Genomic DNA, 24,586 nt, shown 5'->3' with positions numbered 1-24,586 from the left:
GCCGGCGATTATCGTGCAGCGCGCGGTCAGGTGACGGCCGCAATGAAAACAAAAGAATCATGTGATTACGGCTATGGTAAACACTCTTATATCCTGGTATATTCATAATGGCTAGATGTTTTAAGCAAATTAAGGAGGAACTAAAGGGATAGAGGTTAAGTATGTAACCTAAAACTATTCATAAATATATATTTAATAAGCAATACTACGGAGATGCCTTATGCATATATAGCAGGTGCATAGAAAAACCTGACCATAGGAGTGTATACATACATAATGAGAAGTCTAAGTACCCTAAATGACTGGGTACTATTGCCATAATTCATTGGTGACTCCCATAATTATATTGATACAAACTGGTCGGAGGAAATTATACTAGCATACATATAGAGTTTTAGCAAGGCCAAATACAAAGGCCATGGGTATAGATACCCTGGATGCTCGGAAGAGGTTAGACTCCGCGGACGAGGACTAAATCATTGAACCTTATATTAACTGAGGCTCAATTATAGTATAATATAATCTAATGGGGTACCCCCCCCCGAAAGGGGGACACTAGATAGGCTACATGACAAGAGGATAGCGGGGGCCTAGGGAACCTACCTTCCCCTGCGCTAGTTCTATAACCCTAGTGCCTAGGCAGGGAATACCGCCCTAATAAGGGCGGGCCTGCTCCCGATCCTCCTACTTGCCTAATAGGTCCCTAGAAATTGGTGACACTGACTTTAGGCTTACTAAAGCCTCCACTAGCTGCCTATAGTCACCAAGAACGGGGGGTACCCCCAAGTCCATCTACAAAAAACTAGCATAATTGACCTGTTCATTCAGGCCAGATGGAGTACAGGTGTCTAATTTGTAAATCCACCTGCACTCCCTTTGTAGGAGTACACGGTCCAAATCCCCTCCTCTTGGTGATGGCCAAACTTTTTCTATACCCATGAATTTTAGATTATCTGTCCGGCCCTGGTGAGAGTCATTGATGTGTCTTGCAAGGGGCTTATCCCTCCGATGTCGGATATCCCCCAGATGTTCAAGAATCCTGGTCTTGAGTGCTCTCCTGGTCTTGCCCACTTATTTTTTACCACATGGACAGGTCGCTAGATAGATCACCGATACTGTAGAGCAGTTGATAAACTCTCTCAATCTGAACTGTTCTCCAGTGGATTCATTGACAAATATCTGAGACCTGCTGATGTTGATGCAGGCCTTACAGTGTCCACATGGAAAACACCCCGATTGCCTAGGTCTTTGTTCTAACCAGGTGTTTCCCAATGACCTCGGTGGTAGATGGCTTTGTGTAAGTATGTCACCTAAGTTGCGACCTCTCCTAAAAGTCAGTAGGGGTACCTCTGGGATTTTGTCACGTATATCAGGGTCCATTCTGAGTATATCCCAATGTCTATTAAGGATCTCACGCATTTTGGTGGACCCTTGATCAAATGTCGCTATTACTCTCGTAGTCCCCCCTAACTGGTCTTCCCTCGGTCGGGGTATAAGTAATGATTCCCTGGGTGTATCAAGTGCATGTTGGTATGCTGCTGAGAGAACGTGCGAGGGATAGCCTCTATTTTTGAACCGTGTACGAAGTTTACCAGCCTCCTCCACGAAGTCACACCTCTCCGAGCAATTCCTCCTGAGGCCGAGATACTGTCCCCGCGGGATACCCCGTTTAAGGGGTCCCGGGTGGCAGCTCTCCCACCTCAGGAGGCTATTGGTGGCAGTGGCTTTTCTATGCACGGTGGTCCGCAAGGTACCACTATCTTGTTTGTAAATCATAATATCCAAGAAAGCTAGGCATTTCTCCTGTATCTCAAAAGTGAAGAAAAGCCCTAGTCCATTGTAATTTAGGGATTTGATAAAGTCCTGAAAGGCCTGGGCTGTACTCTGCCACATAATAAGGACATCATCTATGAATCTAGCCCATACCAGGGCAGATTCACTAAAATGTTCCCTTGTATCGGCAAAAACTACGGTGGCCTCCCACCAGCCCAGGGTCAGGTTTGCGTACGTGGGGGCGCATGGGCTCCCCATCGCCGTACCCCTGAGCTGGTGGAAATAAGTACCGTTAAATAGGAAGTAATTGTGCGTCAATACAAACCGCATCAATTTAAGCACCAGTTCGTTGTGGGCCTGCATATTGATGTCCCTAAAAGACAAATAATATGCTATAGCTGATAGGCCCACCTCATGTGGAATCGCTGAATACAGAGACTCAACATCAATGCTGGTCAATAGTGTGTTTCTGTCTACAACAATTCCCTCCAATCGTTAAGTAGGTCCGTAGTATCCTGTATATATGATGGTAACGCCATGACAAAGTGCCTTAGCACCATGTCGATATAGATTCCTATATTTTGTCCCAGACCTCCTATGCCTGCCACAATAGGACGCCCTTTAAGAGGTGTAGTTCCCTTGTGGACTTTAGGCATGGCATAGAAGGTCGGGACAATAGGATTCTGTGGTATCAAAAACTCACACTCCTGATCACTTAGCAGGCGATCCGTTTTGGCCAGGGCTACAATCTCCAATAATTCTTTTTTATACCTATTAGTGGGGTCACCACTCAATATCTCATAAGTGGACCTGTCATCCAATAGTTTTTTACACATGAGAATATATTTGTCATGATCCATGACTACAATGTTTCCCCCCTTGTCAGCAGACTTGATAACTAAGTTATCTTTACGCCGTAGCTGTTTAATGGCAACATGTTCCTTGTTGGAAAGATTCTTCCTGTTTGCTGACAAGGGGGGAAAAGATAAGGCTTTAATATCACGGGATACCAGTTCAAGGAAGACATCCAAGCAATTTGTTTCACTCACAGGTGGAAAGGTTTTATTTCTGTTTTTACAGTTGGTAAATGGACCCTCATACCGGGGTCTCTCGCCATCCTCCAACAGAGATGCTAAATTTCTTACCATCGGGAGTTCATTTATCCCTATGCCTAGTTCTAGACATTCTCTTTTGTCGCGTAGTACATGATATTTATGCCATTTTAGCTTACGGATGAAGAGGTGAAGATCCTTAGTCCAAATGAAGGGGTCAAAACTAGTAGTTGGTACATATGAGAGCCCCCGGCATAAGACCCTCACCTGTGCATCCGTAAGTCTCTCACTAGACAAATTAATCACCTGCAAGTCACCTGTGTCATTAGGGGTCATTGGCGATTCTCTTTGGTTCTGAGTGGGTAAGGATCCCTGTTGTCCCGATTGGTATCCCCAGAAAAAGGAGCCATATGTGAGGCAGAGGATGATTCTCCAGACCATTCTGAGTTCTTATATTGGTTCCTCCCTGTGCCCGTTTTTCCTCTAGTAGGGCCTCTACCCCGGTGATTTCTGGGGTTACCCTTACCACGTTTGCCTGACTGAGCGTAGGTCCTATCTGTATCACCTTGATCAGTATCTGAGGATGACACCTCGGTTTCAGTGTCCCTTGTTGTTACAGATTTAGTTAGAACACTATAGGCACGGTTTTCCCTAAACTCTTGAAGATCACGGATAAATTGCGCTCCTTTAGCTGATATTGGAATCGTTCTATAGTGTTTTTAGCTTGTGTCTCTTTAGCCTGAAAGTCAGGGTCCTCCTTGAACTTAAGGACTATGTCCTTTTGTTCCTTCAATTTGCTCTCGGCTATTGTTAGATTAGCTTTCTCTTCCTCGAGCAAAATCTGGATAAACTTTAGAGACGTATTCATCGCTTCAGTCTCCCACTTTTTTAGAACTGCTGGAGTCCTCAGCCTACTTGCTGGGAGAACTGGGATTCGGAGGCCCCTAGGCACAATTTGATGTTTTAAATAACTCTCGAATCCCTGGATTTCCCAGAAAGAGACTGCGTATTGTTTGTAGCAGGTGATCAGATCACGGAGTGCAATTTTTAAGGAAGGAGTGAATTTAGTTTGTGTGAAAACTAGTTCCGAGAAAACCTCCCTAGCTTCACATAACCATTCAGCCAAATTCGGTGTACCAGATACAAAGCTAGCCATCACTAAGTAGGAGGATCGGGAGCAGGCCCGCCCTTATTAGGGCGGTATTCCCTGCCTAGGCACTAGGGTTATAGAACTAGCGCAGGGGAAGGTAGGTTCCCTAGGCCCCCGCTATCCTCTTGTCATGTAGCCTATCTAGTGTCCCCCTTTCGGGGGGTACCCCATTAGATTATATTATAATTGAGCCTCAGTTAATATAAGGTTCAATGATTTAGTCCTCGTCCGCGGAGTCTAACCTCTTCCGAGCATCCAGGGTATCTATACCCATAGCCTTTGTATTTGGCCTTGCTAAAACTCTATATGTATGCTAGTATAATTTCCTCCGACCAGTTTGTATCAATATAATTATGGGAGTCACCAATGAATTATGGCAATAGTACCCAGTCATTTAGGGTACTTAGACTTCTCATTATGTATGTATACACTCCTATGGTCAGGTTTTTCTATGCACCTGCTATATATGCATAAGGCATCTCCGTAGTATTGCTTATTAAATATATATTTATGAATAGTTTTAGGTTACATACTTAACCTCTATCCCTTTAGTTCCTCCTTAATTTGCTTAAAACATCTAGCCATTATGAATATACCAGGATATAAGAGTGTTTACCATAGCCGTAATCACATGATTCTTTTGTTTTCATTGCGGCCGTCACCTGACCGCGCGCTGCACGATAATCGCCGGCCCCAATGACGTCAATCAGGGGCGCGGCGGAAGTGACGCGTGGCTCGGCCAGCGCATAAGACGTCACACGCCGTGATCCCAGGTACGGAAGTGCATTAGCAGCCGGCACTTACTGCAAGGCTCCCCGCCACTGCGGGTAATAGCGCACCGTCCTGGGATCACGGATATCGGCAGACTGGAACTGTGAGTAGCCGCATACTGCGGAAGAGTGTTTTTTCTTTACAGGTACCAGCTGGACAGTTACTGATAGGGGCTTTTCTCTATGTGCTTTCCTCTTTAGGTTTTCTGGAAAATATCCACGGCACAGTGAGTGTATGCTCCGCATGAATTGCTCATGTGTTTTATTATGCTTGGAGCACATAAATGACATTGGTACCTTTCTGTTGTGCTTTCTTTGCAGGTGGCCTGATACAGACAGTCCTTGCCGTGATCTCTTAGTCACATTGGTTTATTTATTTATAGGGTGCTCTTAGTACCACAATTCTAAGGTATTTCTTTTGTCTCTCCTGATGACGCCATATCATTAGTGGCAGAAACGCGTTGAGAGCGACACCCTGTATGCTTGATATTGCTTCTGGAGTAAGATCCATATCGCAACCAGAACATTTATATTTATTCGTTTGGGTTATTTGAGCACTAATTTATTTGGTGACGATTTTAACTTTGTAAAATTAAAAGTTAAGTATTACATGCACCTCCCCTGGGATTCTATTTGATTTATCCCCTTTATTATTTGTGTGTGATGTGTATGTAATGTATGATGTGTGTATGATGTCTGTGTGATGTGTATGTAATGTATGATGTGTGATGTGTATGTAATGTATGATGTGTGTATGATGTCTAAGTGTGATGTGTGTGTGTGTGTGATGTATGATGTGGGGTAGGCAGCGGCAGGTGTATGTATGATGTGTGCATATGTATGGTGAGAGTGTATGTGTGTATGTAATGTATGATGTGGCGGGGGTGTGTATGTATGATATGGGGGCAGTGGCTGATGCATGTATGATATGTGTATGCATGAATGTTTTGTATAGGAGCGGACTGTCACGTCGGGCATTAGGGCAGTTGTGCCATCTCATTTTATTTATTTTTAGTGGTTTCTGGCCATCCGCACTAAATTTCACCCCCAGAATCCCGCCCTTCATACTCACCCGCCAACCAAGAGCCCCACTGATGCACGCAAACACACCCGAACCAAAACTACAACTCCCAGCATGTTGGACCATAACCTAAACTGTAGAACTATAAAGTGTAACATGCTGGGAGTTGTAGTTTCGGTTCGGGTCAGCTGCAGAGCCATAGGCTGCATCAGGGCATGCTGGGTGTTGTAGTTACTAACTGCAATTTCCTGTATTCCTTGACACATCCTATGGCTCTGCAGCTGACACAAACCAAAACTACAACTCCCAGCATGTTACACAATAACCTTAACTGTACTACTATACAGTGCAACATGCTGCAATCAGACTATTTTCGTTGAAATTATTTCATCTACCAGGACAAGTGGATTTTCTTGAGGGACAAGTAGATTGTGTTCCGCTTTAGTCCCTTGGACAAGTAGTTTTTTTTTTATTTCCACACCCCTGTATATATTAGTGGTATGCGCTGCTGGAGAGTGTGTGTGGTTAATACAGAGAGAAAAGAGAAGATCATACCTGTTTCTGTAGGACAGAAGGATGTTTCAGTACTGACACTTTACTAGGAAACAGGTGTGCAGAGTAGTGCTGGAGGTTAGACTGAAGGCTTGATTGAGCTGAATTTAAACGTACAAAAAAGTGGATGGTTGTTAATGGATGGTCTACAATTCTTACTGTATATACTTATAGATGTACTGCTGGTGTGTTGGTCCGTACCTTACGCAGCTCAGCAGCAATTGTGTGTGTTGACGCCGTCCGTGTGGCTGGTTGCTACGGGTGATGCCCGTTCAGATAAATAGATTATTGCCTACTGCGCGTGTTTCTAAAAAAAAACAGCAAAGTTAGAGCTATAAGCAACAAAGTTGAAGGACCATAAGTGGTTTTTACAAGTGCGCTTAGCGATCTGTTAGCGATCCTGCACTGATAGTTAGTGGAGCTTTTGTGTCTCAAGTAGAGAAATGATACCTGAGTTCATGCGTAGTGTTAATAATCCATAGTTGTAGCACTGGTTACCGGTTACTGATGGTATGGAGGGTCCTCAAATTCTGGCGCGGTGGTTCTGTCTCGGTGTCCGTGGAGTTTCCTCCTGTGATGCAGCGTGAGAACGCCCCGGCCGGTGGCGTCTCAACCAAGCTGCTGTGCTGTATCAAAGCAAAGTGAGGAGTAGTGACGTCACTACAAATGCTCCTATAGTCCAAAATACCCTCGACTAGTTTCGGAAACTTGGGCCGTTTCCTTCATCTGGAGTCCAAGTTTCCGAAACTAGTCGAGGGTATTTTGGACTATAGGAGCATTAGTAGTGACGTCACTACTCCTCACTTTGCTTTGATACAGCACAGCAGCTTGGTTGAGACGCCACCGGCCAGGGCGTTCTTCCGCTGCATCACAGGAGGAAACTCCACGGACACCGAGATGGAACCACCGCGCCAAAATTTGAGGACCCTCCATACCATCAGTAACCGGTAACCAGTGCTACAACTATGGATTATTAACACTACGCATGAACTCAGGTATCATTTCTCTACTTGAGACACAAAAGCTCCACTAACTATCAGTGCAGGATCGCTAACAGATCGCTAAGCGCACTTGTAAAAACCACTTATGGTCCTTCAACTTTGTTGCTTATAGCTCTAACTTTTCAGTTTTTTTTTAGAAACAAGCGCAGTAGGCAATAATCTATTTATCTGAACGGGCATCACCCATAGCAACCAGCCACACGGACGGCGTCAACACACACAATTGCTGCTGAGCTGCGTAAGGTACGGGACCAAGACACCAGCAGTAGATCTATAAGTATATACAGTAAGAATTATAGACCATCCATTAACAACCATCCACTTTCTTGTACGTTTAATTCAGCTCAATCAAGCCTTCAGTCTGACCTCCAGCACTACTCTGCACACCTGTTTCCTAGTAAAGTGTCAGTACTGAAACATCCTTCTGTCCTACAGAAACAGGTATGATCTTCTCTTTTCTCTCTGTATTAACAACACCACACTCTCCAGCAGCGCATACCACATTATATATATATATATATATATATATATATATATATTGTACTTTATATTTTCATCTTAAAGTTGACTTGTTTTTACTTTTGGAAGACATCAGAGGGCTTCAAAAGTTTAGCTGCAATTTTCCAATTTTTCACAAAATGTTCAAAATCGGAATTTTTCAGGGACCAGTTCAGTTTTGAAGTGGATTTGAGGGGCCTTCATATTAGAAATACCCCATAAATGACCCCATTATAAAAACTGCACCCCTAAAAAGTATCCAAAATGACATTCAGAAAATTTGTTCATCCTTTAGGTGTTTCACAGGAATAGCAGCAAAGTGAAGGAGAAAATTTTAAATTTTCATTTTTTTTACACTCCCATGTTCTTGTAGACCCAGTTTTTGAAATTTAACAAGGGGTAAAAGGAGAAAAAGCCCCCAAAATTTGTAACCCAGTTTCTCTCAAGTAAGGAAATACCTCATATGTGGATGTAAAGTGTTCGGCGGGCGCAGTAGAGGGCTCAGAAGGGAAGGTGCGACAATGGGTTTTTGAACAGTGAGTTTTTCTGAATTTTTTTTTTTGGGGGGGGGGGCATGTCACATTTAGGAAGCCCCTAACAGCAAAAGAGAAAAAAAAAAAAAAAAAAAAACATGGCATACTATTTTGGAAACTACACGCCTCAAGGAACATAACAAGGGGTACAGTGAGCCTTAACACCACACAGGTGTTTGACGACTTTTCGTTAAAGTCGGATGTGTAAATGAAATTTTTTTTTTCACTAAAATGCAGGTTTCCCCCCAAATTTTACATTGTTTCAAGGGGGAAATAGGAGAAAATGCCCCCCAAAATTTGTAACCTAATCTCTACTGAGTATGGAAATACCCCATGTGTGGACGTCAAGTGCACTACAATGCTCAGAAGAGAAGGAGTCCAATTTGGCTTTTGGAAAGCAAATTTAGCTGAAATTTTTTTGGGGGGCATGTCCCATTTAGGAAGCCCCTATGGTGCCAGACCACCAAAAATTTAAAAAATAAAATAAATAAAAAACACCACATGGCATACTATTTTGGAAAATACACCCCTCAAGGAACGTAACAAGGGGTACAGTGAGCCTTAACACACCACAGGTGTTTGACAAATTTCCGATAAAGTTGGACGCGAAAATGAAAAATTAGATTTTTTTCACTAAAATGCTGGTGTTACCCTAAATTTTTCATTTTCACAAGGGGTAATTGGAGAAAATGCCCCACCAAATTTGTAATCCCATTTCTGAGTATGGAAATACCCCATATATGGATGTAAAGTGCTCTGCGGGCGAACTACAATGCTCAGAAGAGGAGCTACACTGAGCTTTTGGAGAGAGAATTTGGTTGGAATGCAAGTCGGGAGCCATGTGCGTTTACAAAGCCCCCCCGCCCGTGGTACCAGAACAATGAACCCCCCCCCACACACATACGTGACCCCATTTTGGAAACTACACCCCTCACAGAATTTAATAAGGGGTGCGGTGAGCATTTACACCCCACTGGCGTTTGACAGATCTTTGGAACAGTGGGCTGTGCAAATGAAAAATTGTATTTTTCCATTTTCACGGACCACTATTCCAAAAAATCTGTCAGACACCTGTGGGGTGTAAATGCTCACTGCACCCCTTATTAAATTCTGTGAGAGGTGTACTTTCCAAAATAGGGTCATGTGGGGGGGGGGGGGGGTCCACTGTTCTGGCACTATGGGGGCTTTGTAAACATCCATGGCCTTCAATTTTGGACACATTCTCTCCAAAAGCCCAATGGCGCTCCTTCCCTTCTGAGCATTGTAGTTCATCCACAGAGCACTTTACACCCACATATGGGGTATTTTCTTACTTAGAAGTAATGGGCTTACAGATTTTGGGGAGCTTTTTCCCTATTCTCCCTTGTGAAAATGAAAAATGTAGGGTAATACCAGCATTTTAGTGAAATTTTTTTATTTTTTCTCATTTTCCCATCCAATTTTAACGGAAATTTGTCAAACACCTATGGGGTGTTAAGGCTAACTATTCCCCTTGTTACATTCCGTGAGGGGTGTAGTTTCCAAAATGGGGTCACACGTGGGTATTTTTTTTTTTTTTGCGTTTGTCACAACCGCTGTAAAATCAGCCACCCCTGTGCAAATCACCAATGCAGACCTCAAATGTACATGGCGTGCTCTCACTTCTGTGCCTTTTGTGCGCCCACCGAGCATTTCACACCCACATATGGGGTATTTTCGTAACCAGGAGAAATTGCATTACAAATTTTGGGGGTCTTTTTTCCCCCTTTTACCACTTGTTAAAATTAAACGTATGGGGCAACACCATCATGTTAGTGTAAAAAAATTACATTTTCATAAGGGGTAAAAGCCCCCAAAATTTGTAACACAATTTCTCCTGAGAACGGATATATCATATATGTGGCACTAAACTGTTGCATTGAAATACGAAAGGGCTCCAAAGCGGGAGAGCGCCATGCGCATTTGAGGCCCATTTTGGGGATTTGCATCCACCACCAAAATACCCTACAGCAGTATTTCCCAAACAGGGTGCCTCCAGCTGTTGCAAAAAATAAAAAAGTTATAGGGGTCAGAAGATGACATTTTTAAACGTATACATTTTCCTGCATGTAGTTATGATTTTTTCCAGAAGTGCAACAAAATCAAACCTATATAAGTAGGGTATCATTTTAACCGTATGGACCTACAGAATAATGATAAGGTGTAATCTTTACCGAAATATGCACTGCTTAGAAACGGAAGCCCCCAAAAATTACAAAATGGCGTTTCTTCTTCGATTTTGTCGCACAACAATTTTTTTTCCGTTTCGCTGTGCATTTTTGGGTAAAATTACTAATGTCACTGCAAAGTAGAATTGGCGACGCAAAAAATAAGCCATAATATGGATTTTTAGGTGGAAAATTGAAGGGGTTATGATTTTTAAAAGGTAAGGAGGAAAAAACGAAAGTGCAAAAACGGAAAAACCCTGAGTCCTTAAGGGGTTAAAGGGGTACTCCGCTGGAATTTTTTTTATTCATTATTTTTTTTAATCAACTGGGGCCAGAAAGTTAAACAGATTTGTAAATTACTTCTATTAAAAAAATCTTAATCCTTCCAATAGTTATTAGCTTCTGAAGTTTTCTGTCTAACTGCTCAATGATGATGTCACGTCCCGGGAGCTGTGCATGATGGGAGAATATCCCCATAGGAACTGCACAGCTCCCGGGACGTGAGTCATCAGAGAGCAGTTAGACAGTAAACAACAACTCAACTTCAGAAGCTAATAACTATTGGAAGGATTAAGATTTTTTAATAGAAGTAATTTACAAATCTGTTTAACTTTCCGGAGCCAGTTGATATATAAAAAAAAGTTTTGGCCTGGAATACCCCTTTAATCCTTCTAGTATTTATAAGCTTCTGTATGCTCCAAAGGAAGTTCTTTTCTTTTTGAATTTCTTTTCAGCCTGACCATAGGGCTCTCTGCTGACACCTCTGTCTATGTCAGGAACTGTCCAGAGCAGGAGAGATTTCCTATGGGGATTTGCTCCTGCACTGAACAGTTCCAGACATGGACAGAGGGGTCAGCAGAGAGCACTGTGGTCAGACGGAAAGGAAATTCAGAAAGAAAAGAAGAATCTTATAAGTACTGGAAGTATTAAGATTTAGCAAAGTAAAGTAATGTACAAATCTGTTTAACTTTCTGGCACCAGTTTCTTTTTTTTTTTAAATTATGTTTTCTAGTGGAGTACCCCTCCTTTAAGCATTTTTTGCTAATCTGACCACTGTTATTTTAGGCATTAATAACTCTGGGATGCTTTTACTTATGCATTTGATTCTGAGATAATTTTTTCCTGACATGTTCTACTTTATGTTAGTGGTAAATTTTCGTTGATACTTGCATAATTTCGTGGAGAAAAATTTAAAAATTTCATGAAAAATTTGAAAATGTTGCCTTTTTTTCTAACTTTGAAGCTCTCTGCTTCTTGTAAGGAAAATGGACATCCCAAATAAATTATATATTGATTCACATTTATAATATGTCTGCATCATAAAGTTGACATGTTTTTCATTTTTGAAGATATTAGAGGGCTTCAAAATTTTGCAGCAATTTTCTAATTTTTCATGAAATTTTCAAAATCTGAACTTTTCAGGGACCAGTTCAATTTTCAAGTGAATTTGAGGGTCTTTATGTTAGAAATACCGTATATACTCGAGTATAAGCCGACCCGAGTATAAGCCGAGACCCCTAATTTCAACCCAAAATCCCAGGAAAAGTTATTGACTCGAGTATAAGCCTAGGGTGGGAAATACATCATCCCCCCCTGTCATCATCCAGACCCGTCATTAACATCCTCATCATCACCGCCTGTCATCATCCAGACCCTCATCATCATCACCTGTCATCATCCCACACACCCCCTTCATCATCATCCCACACCCCCCCCCTTCATCATCCCCATGTCATCACCCCCACCCCCTTCATCATCCCCTTGTAATCATCCCCCCCCTTCATCATCCCCTTGTCATCATCCCACACACCCCCTTCATCATCCCCTTGTCATCATCCCACACACCCCCTTCATCATCCCCTTGTCATCATCCCACTGTCATCATCCCCACCCCCTTCATCATCCCCCCCCCCCCCCCCTTCATCATCCTCTTGTCATCATCCACCCGCAGTGGTCTTCAACCTGCGGACCTCCAGAGGTTTCAAAACTACAACTCCCAGCAAGCCCGGGCAGCCATCGGCTGTCCGGGCTTGCTGGGAGTTGTAGTTTTGAAACCTCCGGAGGTCCGCAGGTTGAAGACCACTGCGGCCTTCGACATCATCCAGCCCCCTCTCGCCCCCCTTTAGTTCTGTACAGTACTCACCTCCGCTCGGCGCTGGTCCGGTCCTGCAGGACTGTCCGGTGAGGAGGTGGTCCGGTGGGATAGTGGTTCCGGGTTGCTATCTTCACTGGGGGGCGCCTCTTCTCTGCGCTTCCGGCCCGGAATAGAGGCGTTGCCTTGACAATGACGCAGAAGTACGTTGGCAATGAACGTACCTCTGCGTCGTTGTCAAGGCAACGTGACTATTCTGGGGCCGGGCCCGAAGCGCTTAGAAGAGGCCTCCCCGGTGAAGATAGCAGCCCGGAACCACTATCCCACCGGACCACCTCCTCTCCGGATAGTCCTGCGGCACCGGACCAGCGCCGAGCGGAGGCGAGTACTGTACAGAACTAAAGGGGGTGAGAGGGGGCTGGATGATGTCGAAGGCCGCAGTGGTCTTCAACCTGCGGACCTCCGGAGGTTTCAAAACTACAACTCCCAGCAAGCCCGGACAGCCGATGGCTGCCCGGGCTTGCTGGGAGTTGTAGTTTTGAAACCTCTGGAGGTCCGCAGGTTGAAGACCACTGCGGGTGGAGAGTTCACTCGAGTATAAGCCGAGGGGGGGTGTTTTCAGCACGAAAAATCGTGCTGAAAAACTCGGCTTATACTCGAGTATATAAGGTACCCCATAATGGACCCCATTATGAAAACTGCACCCCTCAATGTATTCAAAATGACATTCCGAAAGTTTGTTAACCCTTTAGGTGTTTCACAAGAATAGCAGCAAGATGTCCTTACATGACAGTGCGCTCAGCCTATCACCGGCCGAGGCGGGACAGGGCTGTGGCCGGTGATAGGCTGACAGCTCTGTGATGTTCCCATCCCCAGAAAGCAGCAAGAGCAGCGGAGGACCGTGAGGCCGGTTTCCGGAGCAATGTAGGAAGAAGGGGAGTTAAAGGGGTACTCCGGCGCTTAGACATCTTATCCCCTATCCAAAGGATAGGGGATAAGATACCTGATCGCTGGGGACCCCCGTGATCTTGCACGCCGCACCCCGTTAGAATGGGTCCCCAGAGCGTGTTCACTCCGGGTCTGATTACTGTCGATCACAGGAACGGAGTATTGTGATGTCACGGCTCCGCCCACGTGTGACGTCACGCTCCACCCCATGGGAGGGGGCGTGACAGCTCCCATAGGCTTGCATTGAGGGGGCGGAGCGTGACGTCACACAGGGGCGGAGTCGTGACATCACAATGCTCCGTCCCCGTGATCGACCGTAATCAGACCCAGAGCAAACACGCTCCGGGGACTGATTCTAACGGGGTGCAAGATCACGGGGGTCCCCAGCGGCAGGACCCCCGCGATCAGGCATCTTATCCCCTATCCTTTGGTGTACCCCTTTAAAGTTTGTTTTTTAATATTTGCAGCCCGGGCACAGGAGTACAGTACATCGGCTCATAATTATTTGGCAGGGGGGAGGGGGGGAAAGAAGAGCTCGCGGGTGACATATGATTAGTCCCCCCCGATGTGGGGGTCAGCGCAGCGCTGGGCTGATAAACCGGGGGGGGGGGGGGGCGGTGGGGGAGCAGTGCCCATCACATGATTATTTTTTCTTTTTTTTTTGGGGGGGGGGGGGGGGGTAAATACCGTTAGATACCGTGGAACGGCCATAATTTACAAAAATACCGGGATACACATTTTTGGTCATACCGACCAGCTCTAGCTATTACCCCAAATAGAAGAGAAGGAGCGCCATTGGGCTTTTGGAGAGAGAACTTGGCTGGAATTGAAGGCCATGTGCGTTTACAAAGCCCCCCGTGGTGCCAAAACCGTGGGACTCTCCCAAATGTTACCCCATTTTGGAAACTACACCCATCACAGAATGTAACAAGTTTCCGAAATGGGGGGGGTCACATGTCCAGATGTTGCAGAACTACAACTCCCAGCATGTCCAGACGGTCTGGGCATGCTGAGAGTTGTAGTTTTGCAGCATCTGGAGGGTAACAGTTTGTAGCCCTCCAGATGTTGCTTGCAAAACTACAACTCCCAGCATGCCCAGACAGCCAAAGGCTGTCTGGGCATGCTGGGAGTTTGTAGTTTAGAAACTTCTAGGGGGCCTCAGTTGAAGATCATTAAATGGGCACTGTCTCCAACAATTTTTTTTGATATGTTGTAGTACTTATGTATTACAACACATCTCTAATATAGTTTCATTATATATATTTTTTATTATTATTATGGTGTATTTTACAATTGAAAACCAGCCACTAGGGGTCTCCCTCCTAGTGGCCGGCTGCAGCCTGGCTTGATGTCACGCCTGAATTCGGACCGATAACGGCCGGACAATCGGCCCTAATTCAATCAGGCTGCTCTCGCTCCCTGCCTGTCAATCAGACAGGCGGGAGCGAGCGCAGTGAACGCCGGGGCTGCACACTAGTTATCAGTGCTGCGCTGAAGCTCCATTACAACTTTACAGGGTCTCGGCAGGTGTAAATGTTATTTATAGGCAGGCTACTCCTATACTTCTCCTCCCTGGGTAGCACATGCACTGCTAAACAGGGAGGAGGAGACCCCGGGGCAGCCTGCGATTCGCTGATCACCTATGCGCGCTCCCGACAGGAGCGCAGCATAGATGAAGTGAGGGCGGAAGTCGGCGCCCAGCAGGTGTCAGTGACGTCGCGCCAACTGGGGAAGCCGGCTTCCGGGAGAGGACAGCGCAGCAGGAAAGATGATGAAGATGACGACTTAGTGAGTTTAAAATAAGTTTCTTTTAAAAAGGCAGGGAGGGGGTTAGGGATAGATTAATAATAGGTAGGGACAGAAGAAAACAAAAAACAGATGGTGGGAGCTCCGGTACCGTTAAGTTAAGCCAAAATCACTTTAGCAAAAAGTCGCCCACATTTTTGCGCAGAGACACTTATGCGACTTTTGTACACCCAAAAAAAAAAAAGCTCTAAACTTGTAAATAAATGTCCCCAGTGTGTGCACATGGCCTTACAGTGAAGATGTTACAAAAGAAGACAGCACCAAAAATCTATGGTAGATAAATAAGGTCTCATGGAGTGGTGAGAAGTTCATAGCAGATTATTGGGGTCTGTCGGGTCGCTGACAAGTGTGGGATCCCATTTAGGTCACACGCTGCGCAATCCACAAAGTGTGGCATAGAAATTCATGGTCGTGTGGCCAAAATGACCTGTAGCCCCTGTCAAAGTTCACCCTGTTACCTTCTGCACAGGGCAGGGTCTATTTATCCATGATATAAATATAACTAAAAAGTAAAACATTTCATGTAGCAATATTTGACTACAATGTAACTTAAGAACCTCCCTCAGATGCCAACATCACATGTGGACACTACATAGGACTCCACACCTACCCCCTATTCTCTCATAATAGCTGTGAGAGAAAGATGTGGCAGCCCACCGCTCCAGCATTCAATACTACTGTACTGCACCGGCGGACGGACACAGCACTACGGTTCAGGCCACAGGCGCTGATACAAAACTACAGCTCTGGGCACAGGCGCACTGATACATCCCCTCGGCGCTAACTACAGTGTTCATATAGTCCCGTCCCCCTCCGCCTCCATTACCCTCCATTGCTCGGCACATCCGCTGGAAATCATCCGTCCGCTCGTCATCTGCGAAGTAATGACACAGATAGGCAAACATGTAATCAAACACCCAGGATGTGGCCACGTTTGCCACCTGGTCGAAGTGAACCGTCTCCTCCCGAGCGTCCTCCTCCTCCATGGTTACTTCCACAGACCGAAAATACCGCGCGTTAGGGCTATCGGCACGAGCGCCCTGTGCGCATGCGTACAGTCAGTGTAGATTCCCGCCAGTTATATTCAAATGTCCACTTGTGTGTGGCGTGTATCGGGTGCTGTACGTTAAAATACCGGCACAGTGCTCACCTGTGTGTGGTAAATCCGGTATCTGAGGAACCGCTGTGAGGAGATAGTGGGATTCTGGTGATACACTGTAGAGCAGTATTTCCAAACAGTGTGCCTCCAGCTGTTTCAAAACTGCAACTCCTTTGGCTGTCTAGGCAGGCTGAGAGTTAGGCTGCTTTCACACTATAAAATGTATCCGTTTTAAAGATCCGTTTGATGTTCCTTTATGAAAACCCTGAAAATCGCCCATTAAACAGCCGTCACAAAATCCCATTATAGTCTATGGGATTTTTACATTATCCATTTTAACCCGTTATAGTCCGTTATTAATAGCAGACGTTTGTTTATGATGGAAGATAGTAATACATGCACTATTTCTTCCGTTCATTCACCCATCACAAAATAACGTCCGTTATTAATAATGGACTATAATGGGTTTAAACGGATAATGTATAAATCCCATAGACTATAATGGGATTTTACAACGGCCGTTTAACTGACAATTTTCAGTTTTTTGGTAACGAAACTTCTAACGGATCTTTGAAACGGATACATTTTATAGTGTGAAAGCAGCCTTATAGTTTTGCAACAGCTGAAGACACACTGTTTGGAAAACACTGTTGTAGAGGTTATGTGGGAAATGTGTCATTGATAGTATGTGTTTTATTTTGTGTGGTACAAATGTGTACACACACCAAATGTGTTAACCCCTTGAGGACACAGGAAACTTTCATTTTTGCATTTTTATTTTTTCCTCCTCGCCTTCTAAGAGCCATAGCTTTTATTTTTCCATCCACAGACCCAAATGAAGGCTTGTATTTTTGCGCAACCAATTGTACTTTGTAATGACACCTTTCATTTTACCTTAACCCCTAAAGGACTGACCCCTTTTTCACCTTAAAGGGGTACTCCCACCCTTGACATCTTATCCCCTATCCAAAGGATAGGGAATAAGATGTCTGATCTCGGGGGTCCCGCCGCTGGGGACCCCCGCAGTATTGCATGCGGCACCCACCTGGTTTTTTTTGTGCAGAAGCGCTGGAGGGTCTGAGTCGCGACTACAGGAACGGAAGTCCGTGACGTCAGGACTCCGTCCCCGTCCTGCCGTCATGCCCTTTCCCATAGACTTGCATTGAGGGGACGGGGTGACGTCACACAGGGGCGGAGTCCTGACGTCACGGACTTCCGTTCCCGTAGTCGCGACTCAGACCCTCCAGCGCTTCTGCACAGAAAACAGGTGGGTGCCGCATGCAATACTGGGGGGGTCACCAGCGGCGGGACCCCCGAGATCAGACATCTTATCCCCTATCCTTTGGATTGGGGATAAGATGTCTAGGTTGGGAGTACCCCTTTAACCCCTTAAGGACGCAGGAGCATTTTCGTTTTTTCCTCCTCACCTTTTAAAAATCATAACCCCTTAAATTTTCCACCTAAAAATCCATATGATGGCTTATTTTTTGCATCACCAATTCTACTTTGCAGTGACACTAGTCATTTTACCCAAAAATCCACGGCGAAACGGAAAAAAAAAATCATTGTGTGACAATTGAAGAAAAAATGCCATTTTGTAACTTTGGGGGGCTTCCGTTTCTACGCAGTGCATATTTCGGTAAAAATGACACCTTATTATTCCGTAGGTCCATACGGTTAAAATGGTACCCTACTTATATAGGTTTCATTTTGTCGTACTTCTGGAAAAAATATGCAGGAAAAACTTCACGCAGGAAAATTTATACGTTTAAAAAAGTTATAGGGGTCAGAAGATGACAATTTTATTTTTCCACATACAGGGCAGAATGAGGGCTCATTTTTTGCGCGTGATCTAAAGTTTTTATCAGTACCATTTTTGTTTTGATCACTTTTTATTCATTTTTTTAATGGTATAAAAAGTGACCAAAAATAAGTTTTTTGGGACTTTTGAATTTTTTTACTTGTACGCCATTGAACATGCGGTTTAATTAACAATATATTTTTATAGTTCGGACATTTACGCACGCGGCGATACCACATATGTTTATTTTTATTTACACTGTTTATTTTTTTATGGGAAAGGGGGGTGATTCAAACTTTTATTAAGGAAGGGGTTAAATGATCTTTATTAACACTTTTTTTTTTGCAGTGTTATATCTCTCATAGGGACCTATAACACTGCACACACTGATCTTTTACACAGATCACTGGCGTGTATCAACACGCCTGTGATCAGTGTTATCGGCGCTTGACTGCTCCTGCCTGGATCTCAGGCACGGAGCAGTCATTCGCTGACCGGACACCGAGGAGGCAGGTAAGGGCCCTCCCGGTGTCCTGTAAGCTGTTCAGGACGCTGCGATTTCACCGCGGCTATCCCGAACAGCCCGACTTAGCAGCCGGGATACTTTCACTTCAGACGCAGCAGTCAGCTTTGATCGCTGCGTCTGAAGGGTTAATGCAGGGCATCACCGCGATCGGTGATGTCCTGTATTAGCCGCGGGTCCCGGCCGTTGATGGCCGGCGGGACCGACCCGATATGACACAGGGTCACTGCGTGACCCAGCGGCATATCGCGGGAGCCGGCGGAGGACGTAAATATACGTCCTTCGACGTTAAGGGGTTAAGGACTCAGACCTTTTTATGCAATTCTGACCACTGTCACTTTATGCATTAATAACTCTAAGATGCTTTTACTGTTCATTCTAATTCCGAGATTTTTTTTTCGTGACATATTCTACTTTAACATAGTGGTTAATTTCCGACCTTACTTGCATCCTTTCTTGGTGATAAATACCAAAATTTTATGAAAATGTTGTATTTTTCTAACTTTGAAACTGTGCTTGTAAGGAAAATGGATATTCCAAATTTTATATTGATTCACAAATACAATATGTCTACTTTATGTTGGCATCAGAAAGTTGACAAGTTTTTACCTTTTGATGACATTAGAGGCCTTCAAAGTATAGCAGCAAATTTCTAAATTTTCACGAAAATTTCAAAATCTGAATTTTTTCAGGGACCAGTTAAGTTTGAAGGTGATTTGAGGGGCCTTTCTGTGAGAAATACCCCATAAATGACTCCATTATAGAAACTGAACCCCTTAAAGTATTCAAAATGACATTCAGAAAGTTTGTTTACCCTTTAGGTGTTTCGGAAGAATAGCAGCAAAGTGGAGGAGAAAAATCAAAATCTACATTTTTTTACTCTAACGTGTTCTTGTAGCCCCATTGTTTTCATTTTTAAAAGTGGTAAATGGAGAAAAAGCCCCCCAAAATTTGTAGCCATATTTCTCTCGAGTATGGAAATACCTCATATGTTGACATAAAGTGCTCTGTGGGCTCACAACATGGCTCAAGAGGGAAAGAGCAACTGTGGAATTTTTGAAAACTAATTTTGCTGTCAAGGTTTTTGGGGGTCATGTTGTATTTATGAAGCCCCCATGGTACCAGAACAGCAAAATAACCCCCACAAGGCATACTATTTTGGAAACTACACCCCTCAAGGAACACAACAAGGGTTATAGTGATCCTTAACACCTCACAGGTGTTTGACAGCTTTGCGTTGAAGTTGGACATGAAAATGGAAAATTTTATTTTTAACACTAAAATGATGGTGTTACCCCAAATTTTTCTTGTTCACAGGGGGTAATAAGAGAAAATGTACCCCAAAATTTTAAGTCCAATTTCTCCCAATTAAGAAAACGCCCCATATGTGGACGTTAAGTGCTCTGCTGGTGCACTACATGTCTCAGCACAGAAGGAGTGCTATTGGACTTTTGGAGATAGAATTTTGATGAAATTCAAGTCGGGTGCCATGTGCATTTACAAACCTCCCATAGTGCCAGAACAGCAGAAACCCCCCATATGTGACCCCATTTTGGAAACTACACCCCTCACAGAATTTAATAAGGGGTGCAGTGAGTATTTACACCCCACTGGTGTTTGACAGATCTTTGGAACAGTGGGCTGTGCAAATGAAAAATTTAAATTTTCATTTTCACGTACCACTGTTCAAATAATCTGTCAGAAACCAGTGAGGTGTAAATGCTCACTGCACCCCTTATTACATTACGCAAGGGGTGTAGTTTTTAAAATGGGGTCACATGTGGGCGGGGTCCACTGTTCTGGCACCACGGGGGGCTTTGTAAACACACATGGCCTTCAATTCCAGACACATTATCTCTCCAAAAGCCCAATGGCGCTCCTTCTCTTCTGAGCATTATGGGGCATTTCCATATGGGGTTACAAATTTTGGGGGGCTTTTTTCCTATTACTCCTTGTGAAAATAAAAAAATTGGGATAACACCAGCATTTTAGTGAAAAAATTTTCATTTTCACGTCCAACTTTAACAAAAATTCTTCAAACACATGTGGGGTGTTAAAGCTCACTATACACCTTGTTACGTTCCGTGAGGGGTGTCGTTTCCAAAATGGGGTCACATGTGGGTATTTATTTTTTTGCGTTTATGTCAGAACCGCTGTAACAATCAGCCACCCCTGTGCAAATCACCTCAAATGTACATGGCACTCTCACTCCTGAGCCTTGTTGTGCACCCACAGAGCATTTTACGTCCACATATGGGGTATTATCCGTTCTCAGAAATTACAAATTTTGGGGGTCTTTTTTTCCTTCTTGTGAAAATGAAAAGTATAGCGAAATACCAGCATGTTAGTGTAAAGAATTACATTTTTTTACAATAATATGCTGGTGTAGACCCCAACTTTACCTTTTTGTAAGGGGTAAAAGGCGAAAAAGCCCCCCAAAATTTGTTAGGCAATTTCTCCCGAGTACGACGATACCTCATATGTGGAACTAAACTGTAGCCTTGAAATACGACAGGGCTCCGAAGTGAGAGAGCGCCATGCGCATTTACGGCCGAAATTAGGGATTTGCATAGGCACTGACCCTTACCTCCGATACCAAATTTACCCTACGGCAGTGTTTCTGCCTCCAGCTGTTGCAAAACTCCCAGCACGCCTGGACAGTCAATGGCTGTCCGGCAACACTGGGAGTTGTTGTTTTGCAACAGCTGGAAGCTCCATTTTAGAAACCGTGGCGTACCAGACGTTTTTCATTTTTATTGGGGGGGGGGGGGGGACTGTGTACGGATAAATGTAGTGATTTACCCTTTATTTTGTGTAGGTGTAGTGCAGTGTTTTTAGGGTACAATCACACTGGCGGGTTCACAGTGAGTTTCCCGCTGGGAGTTTGAGCTGCAGCGGAAAATTTGCATCTCAAACTTGCAGCGAGAAACTCACTGTAAACCCGACCGTGTGATTGTACCCTGTACATTCACATGGTGGGGTGGGCAAACCTCAAGCTATTGCAAAGCTACAATTCACAGCATGCCCTTTGGCTGTCCGTGCATGCTGGGGGGTTGCAGTTATGCAACAGCTGGAGGCACACTGGTTGCAAAACACTGTGTTAGGTAACAAACTCTGTTACGCAACCAGTGTGCCTTCAGCTGTTGCAAAAACTACAACCCCCAGCATGCACGGACAGCTGAAGGGCATGCTGGGACTTGTATTTATGCAACAGCTGGAGGCATACTACTACAACTTCCAGCATGCCCTTTGGCTGTCCATGCATGCTGGAGGTTGTAGTTATGCAACACCTGGAAGCACACTGGTTGCAAAACACTGAGTTTGTTACTTAACTCAGTGTTTCCCAACCAGTGTGCCTCCAGCTGTTGCAAAACTACAACTCTCAGCATGCATGGTCTGTCAGTGCATGCTAGGAGTTATAGTTTTGCAACAGCTGGAGGCACACAGTTTGGAAAACCCTTAATTAGGAAACAGACAATGTTTCCCAACCAGTGTGCCTCCAGTTGTTGCAAAACTACAGCTCCCAGCATGCCCAGACAGCGGAAGGGCATGTTGGGAATTTGTAGTTATGCAACAACTGGAGGAGAACAGTTTGGAGACCACTGTGTAGTCTGAAGAGCCACGTGTTGCTGAACTACAACTCCCAGCATGCCTAGACAGTCTGAGCATGCTTGGAGTTGTAGTTTTGCAACATCTGTAGGGCTGCAGCTTGGGCACCACTGTATAGTGCTCTCCAAACTGTGGCCTTCCAGATGTTGCAAAACTACAACTCCAAGCATGCCCAGACAGCCTTTGGCATGCTGGGAGTTGTAGTTTGGTAACTACTAGAAGGCAGCAGTGAAGGTCACTTACCATGGATCTTTACTGCTGCCTTCAGTGCTGCTCCGCCGCCGCTTCCTCACTGTCGCAGATCCCGCCGCTAATCCCGCCGTTTTCCTACGCCGATCCCGCTGCCATCCTGAACTGCTCCAATACCAGCTGCCATCCCCCCCCCCCCCCCCCTGCTCTGCCTCACATCCAGGGGCAGGCAGAGCGGGGATTTCAACTGAAACCCCCCCCCCCAACTGCTATTGGTCGGTCAGTCCTAACCAATCAATGGCAGGGGATAGGAGGAGGTGGCATCACTCGCTCCTATCCTTCAGGATGATCAGGGATGTCTCTGACATCTCCAATCATCCCTATTTTCCAGGCTATCGGGTCATCAGAGACCCTATCAGCACGGAATCGGCACAAATCACCGATCTGAATTGATCGGCGATTTGTGGCAATCGCCGATATGGGTGGACCTCAGGACCCACCTGGGCGATATGCCGGGATGCCTGCTGAACGATATCAGCAGGCATCCCGGTCCATTCCCCGCCCAGCGAGTGGCAGGGGCCAGAAGAACGCAGGGAATACCTGTACAAGACGGGGGCGTATAGATATGCCCTGCGTCCATAAGGGGTTAAGGACCAAGCCCATTTTCACCCGAGCAATTTTTGCACATCTGACCACTGTCACTTTAATGGGGTACTCCGGCGCTTAGACATCTTATCCCGCCGCTGGGGACCCCCGTGATCTTGCACGCCGCACCCCGTGTTCGCTCGGGGTCTGATTACTGTTGACCACGGAGCTGTCACGCCCCCTCCCTTAGGCTTGCATTGTTCCGGCCCCGTGATCGACAGTAATCAGACCCGGAGTGAACACACTCCAGGGACTGATTTTAACGGGGTGCGGCTTGCAAGATCACGGGGGTCCCCAGCAGCGGGACCCCCGCGACCAGGCATCTTATCCCCTATCCTTTGGATAGGGGATAAGATGTTTAAGCGCCGGAGTACCCCTTTAAGCATTAATAACCCTGGGATGCTTTTACTTATGAATTTGATTCCAAGATTGTTTTTTCGTCACAAATTCTACTTTAACATAGTGGTAAATTTGCATCGATACTTCCATCATTTCTTGGTGAAAAATACTAAAATTTCTAACTTTGAAGCTCTCTGCTTGTGAGTAAAATAGACATTCCAAATAAATGATATATTGATTCATATATACAATATGTATATTTTATGTTGGCATCATAAAGTTGACATGTTTTTATGTCGCATGTCGCATTTTGGAAGCCCCAATGGTGCCAGAACAGCAACATCAAAAAAAAAAAAAAACACATGGAAACTACACCCCTCAAGGCATGTAACAAGGGGTTCAGTGAGCCTTAAAGGGGTACTCCGCCCCTGGCATCTTATCCCCTATCCAAAGGATAGGGGATAAGATGTTAGATCGCCGCGGTCCCGCTGCTGGGGACCCCGGGGATCGCCGCTGCGGCACCCCGCCATCATTACTGCACAGAGCGAGTTCGCTCTGTGCGTAATGACGGGCGATACATGGGCCGGAGCAGCGTGACGTCATGGCTCCGCCCCTCATGACATCACGGCCCATCCCCTTAATGCAAGTCTATGACAGGGGGCGTGATGACCGCCACGCCCCCTCCCATAGACTTGTATTGACGAGGGCGGGCCGTGACGTCACGAGGGGCGGAGCCGTGACGTAACGATGCTCCGGCCCCTGTATTGCCCGTCATTACGTGCAGAGCGATCTGGCTCTGCGCAGTAATGATAGCGGGGTGCTGCAGCAGCGATCCCCGGGGTCCCCAGCATCGGGACCCCAGCGATCTGACATCATATCCCCTATCCTTTGGATAGGGGATAAGATGTCTAGGGGCGGAGTACCCCTTTAACACCCCACAGGTGTTTGACAACTTTTCGATAAAGTCAGATGTGTAAATGAACATTTTTTTTTTTTTCA

At 45.2% G+C, this 24,586-nt stretch overlaps 1 protein-coding gene across 1 annotated transcript in view; it reads right to left on the bottom strand.

Annotated features, from left to right (window-relative positions):
- TERF1 (telomeric repeat binding factor 1) overlaps positions 1-16,434 on the bottom strand; it is a 77,411-nt gene extending 60,977 nt beyond the window's left edge. Inside the window, exon 1 of the mRNA XM_056522148.1 lies at positions 16,209-16,434. Within this exon, the coding sequence (XP_056378123.1) occupies positions 16,209-16,368 (160 nt within the window). The 5' untranslated portion in view covers positions 16,369-16,434. The remainder of the gene's footprint in view (positions 1-16,208) is intronic.
- Positions 16,435-24,586: the final 8,152 nt, after the last annotated feature.

Source organism: Hyla sarda, chromosome 5 (genome assembly GCF_029499605.1).
Source record: "Hyla sarda isolate aHylSar1 chromosome 5, aHylSar1.hap1, whole genome shotgun sequence".
NCBI lineage: Eukaryota > Metazoa > Chordata > Amphibia > Anura > Hylidae > Hyla > Hyla sarda.
Note: the sequence above shows the minus strand (reverse complement) of the source record. Positions and strands in the feature narration are given on the sequence as shown.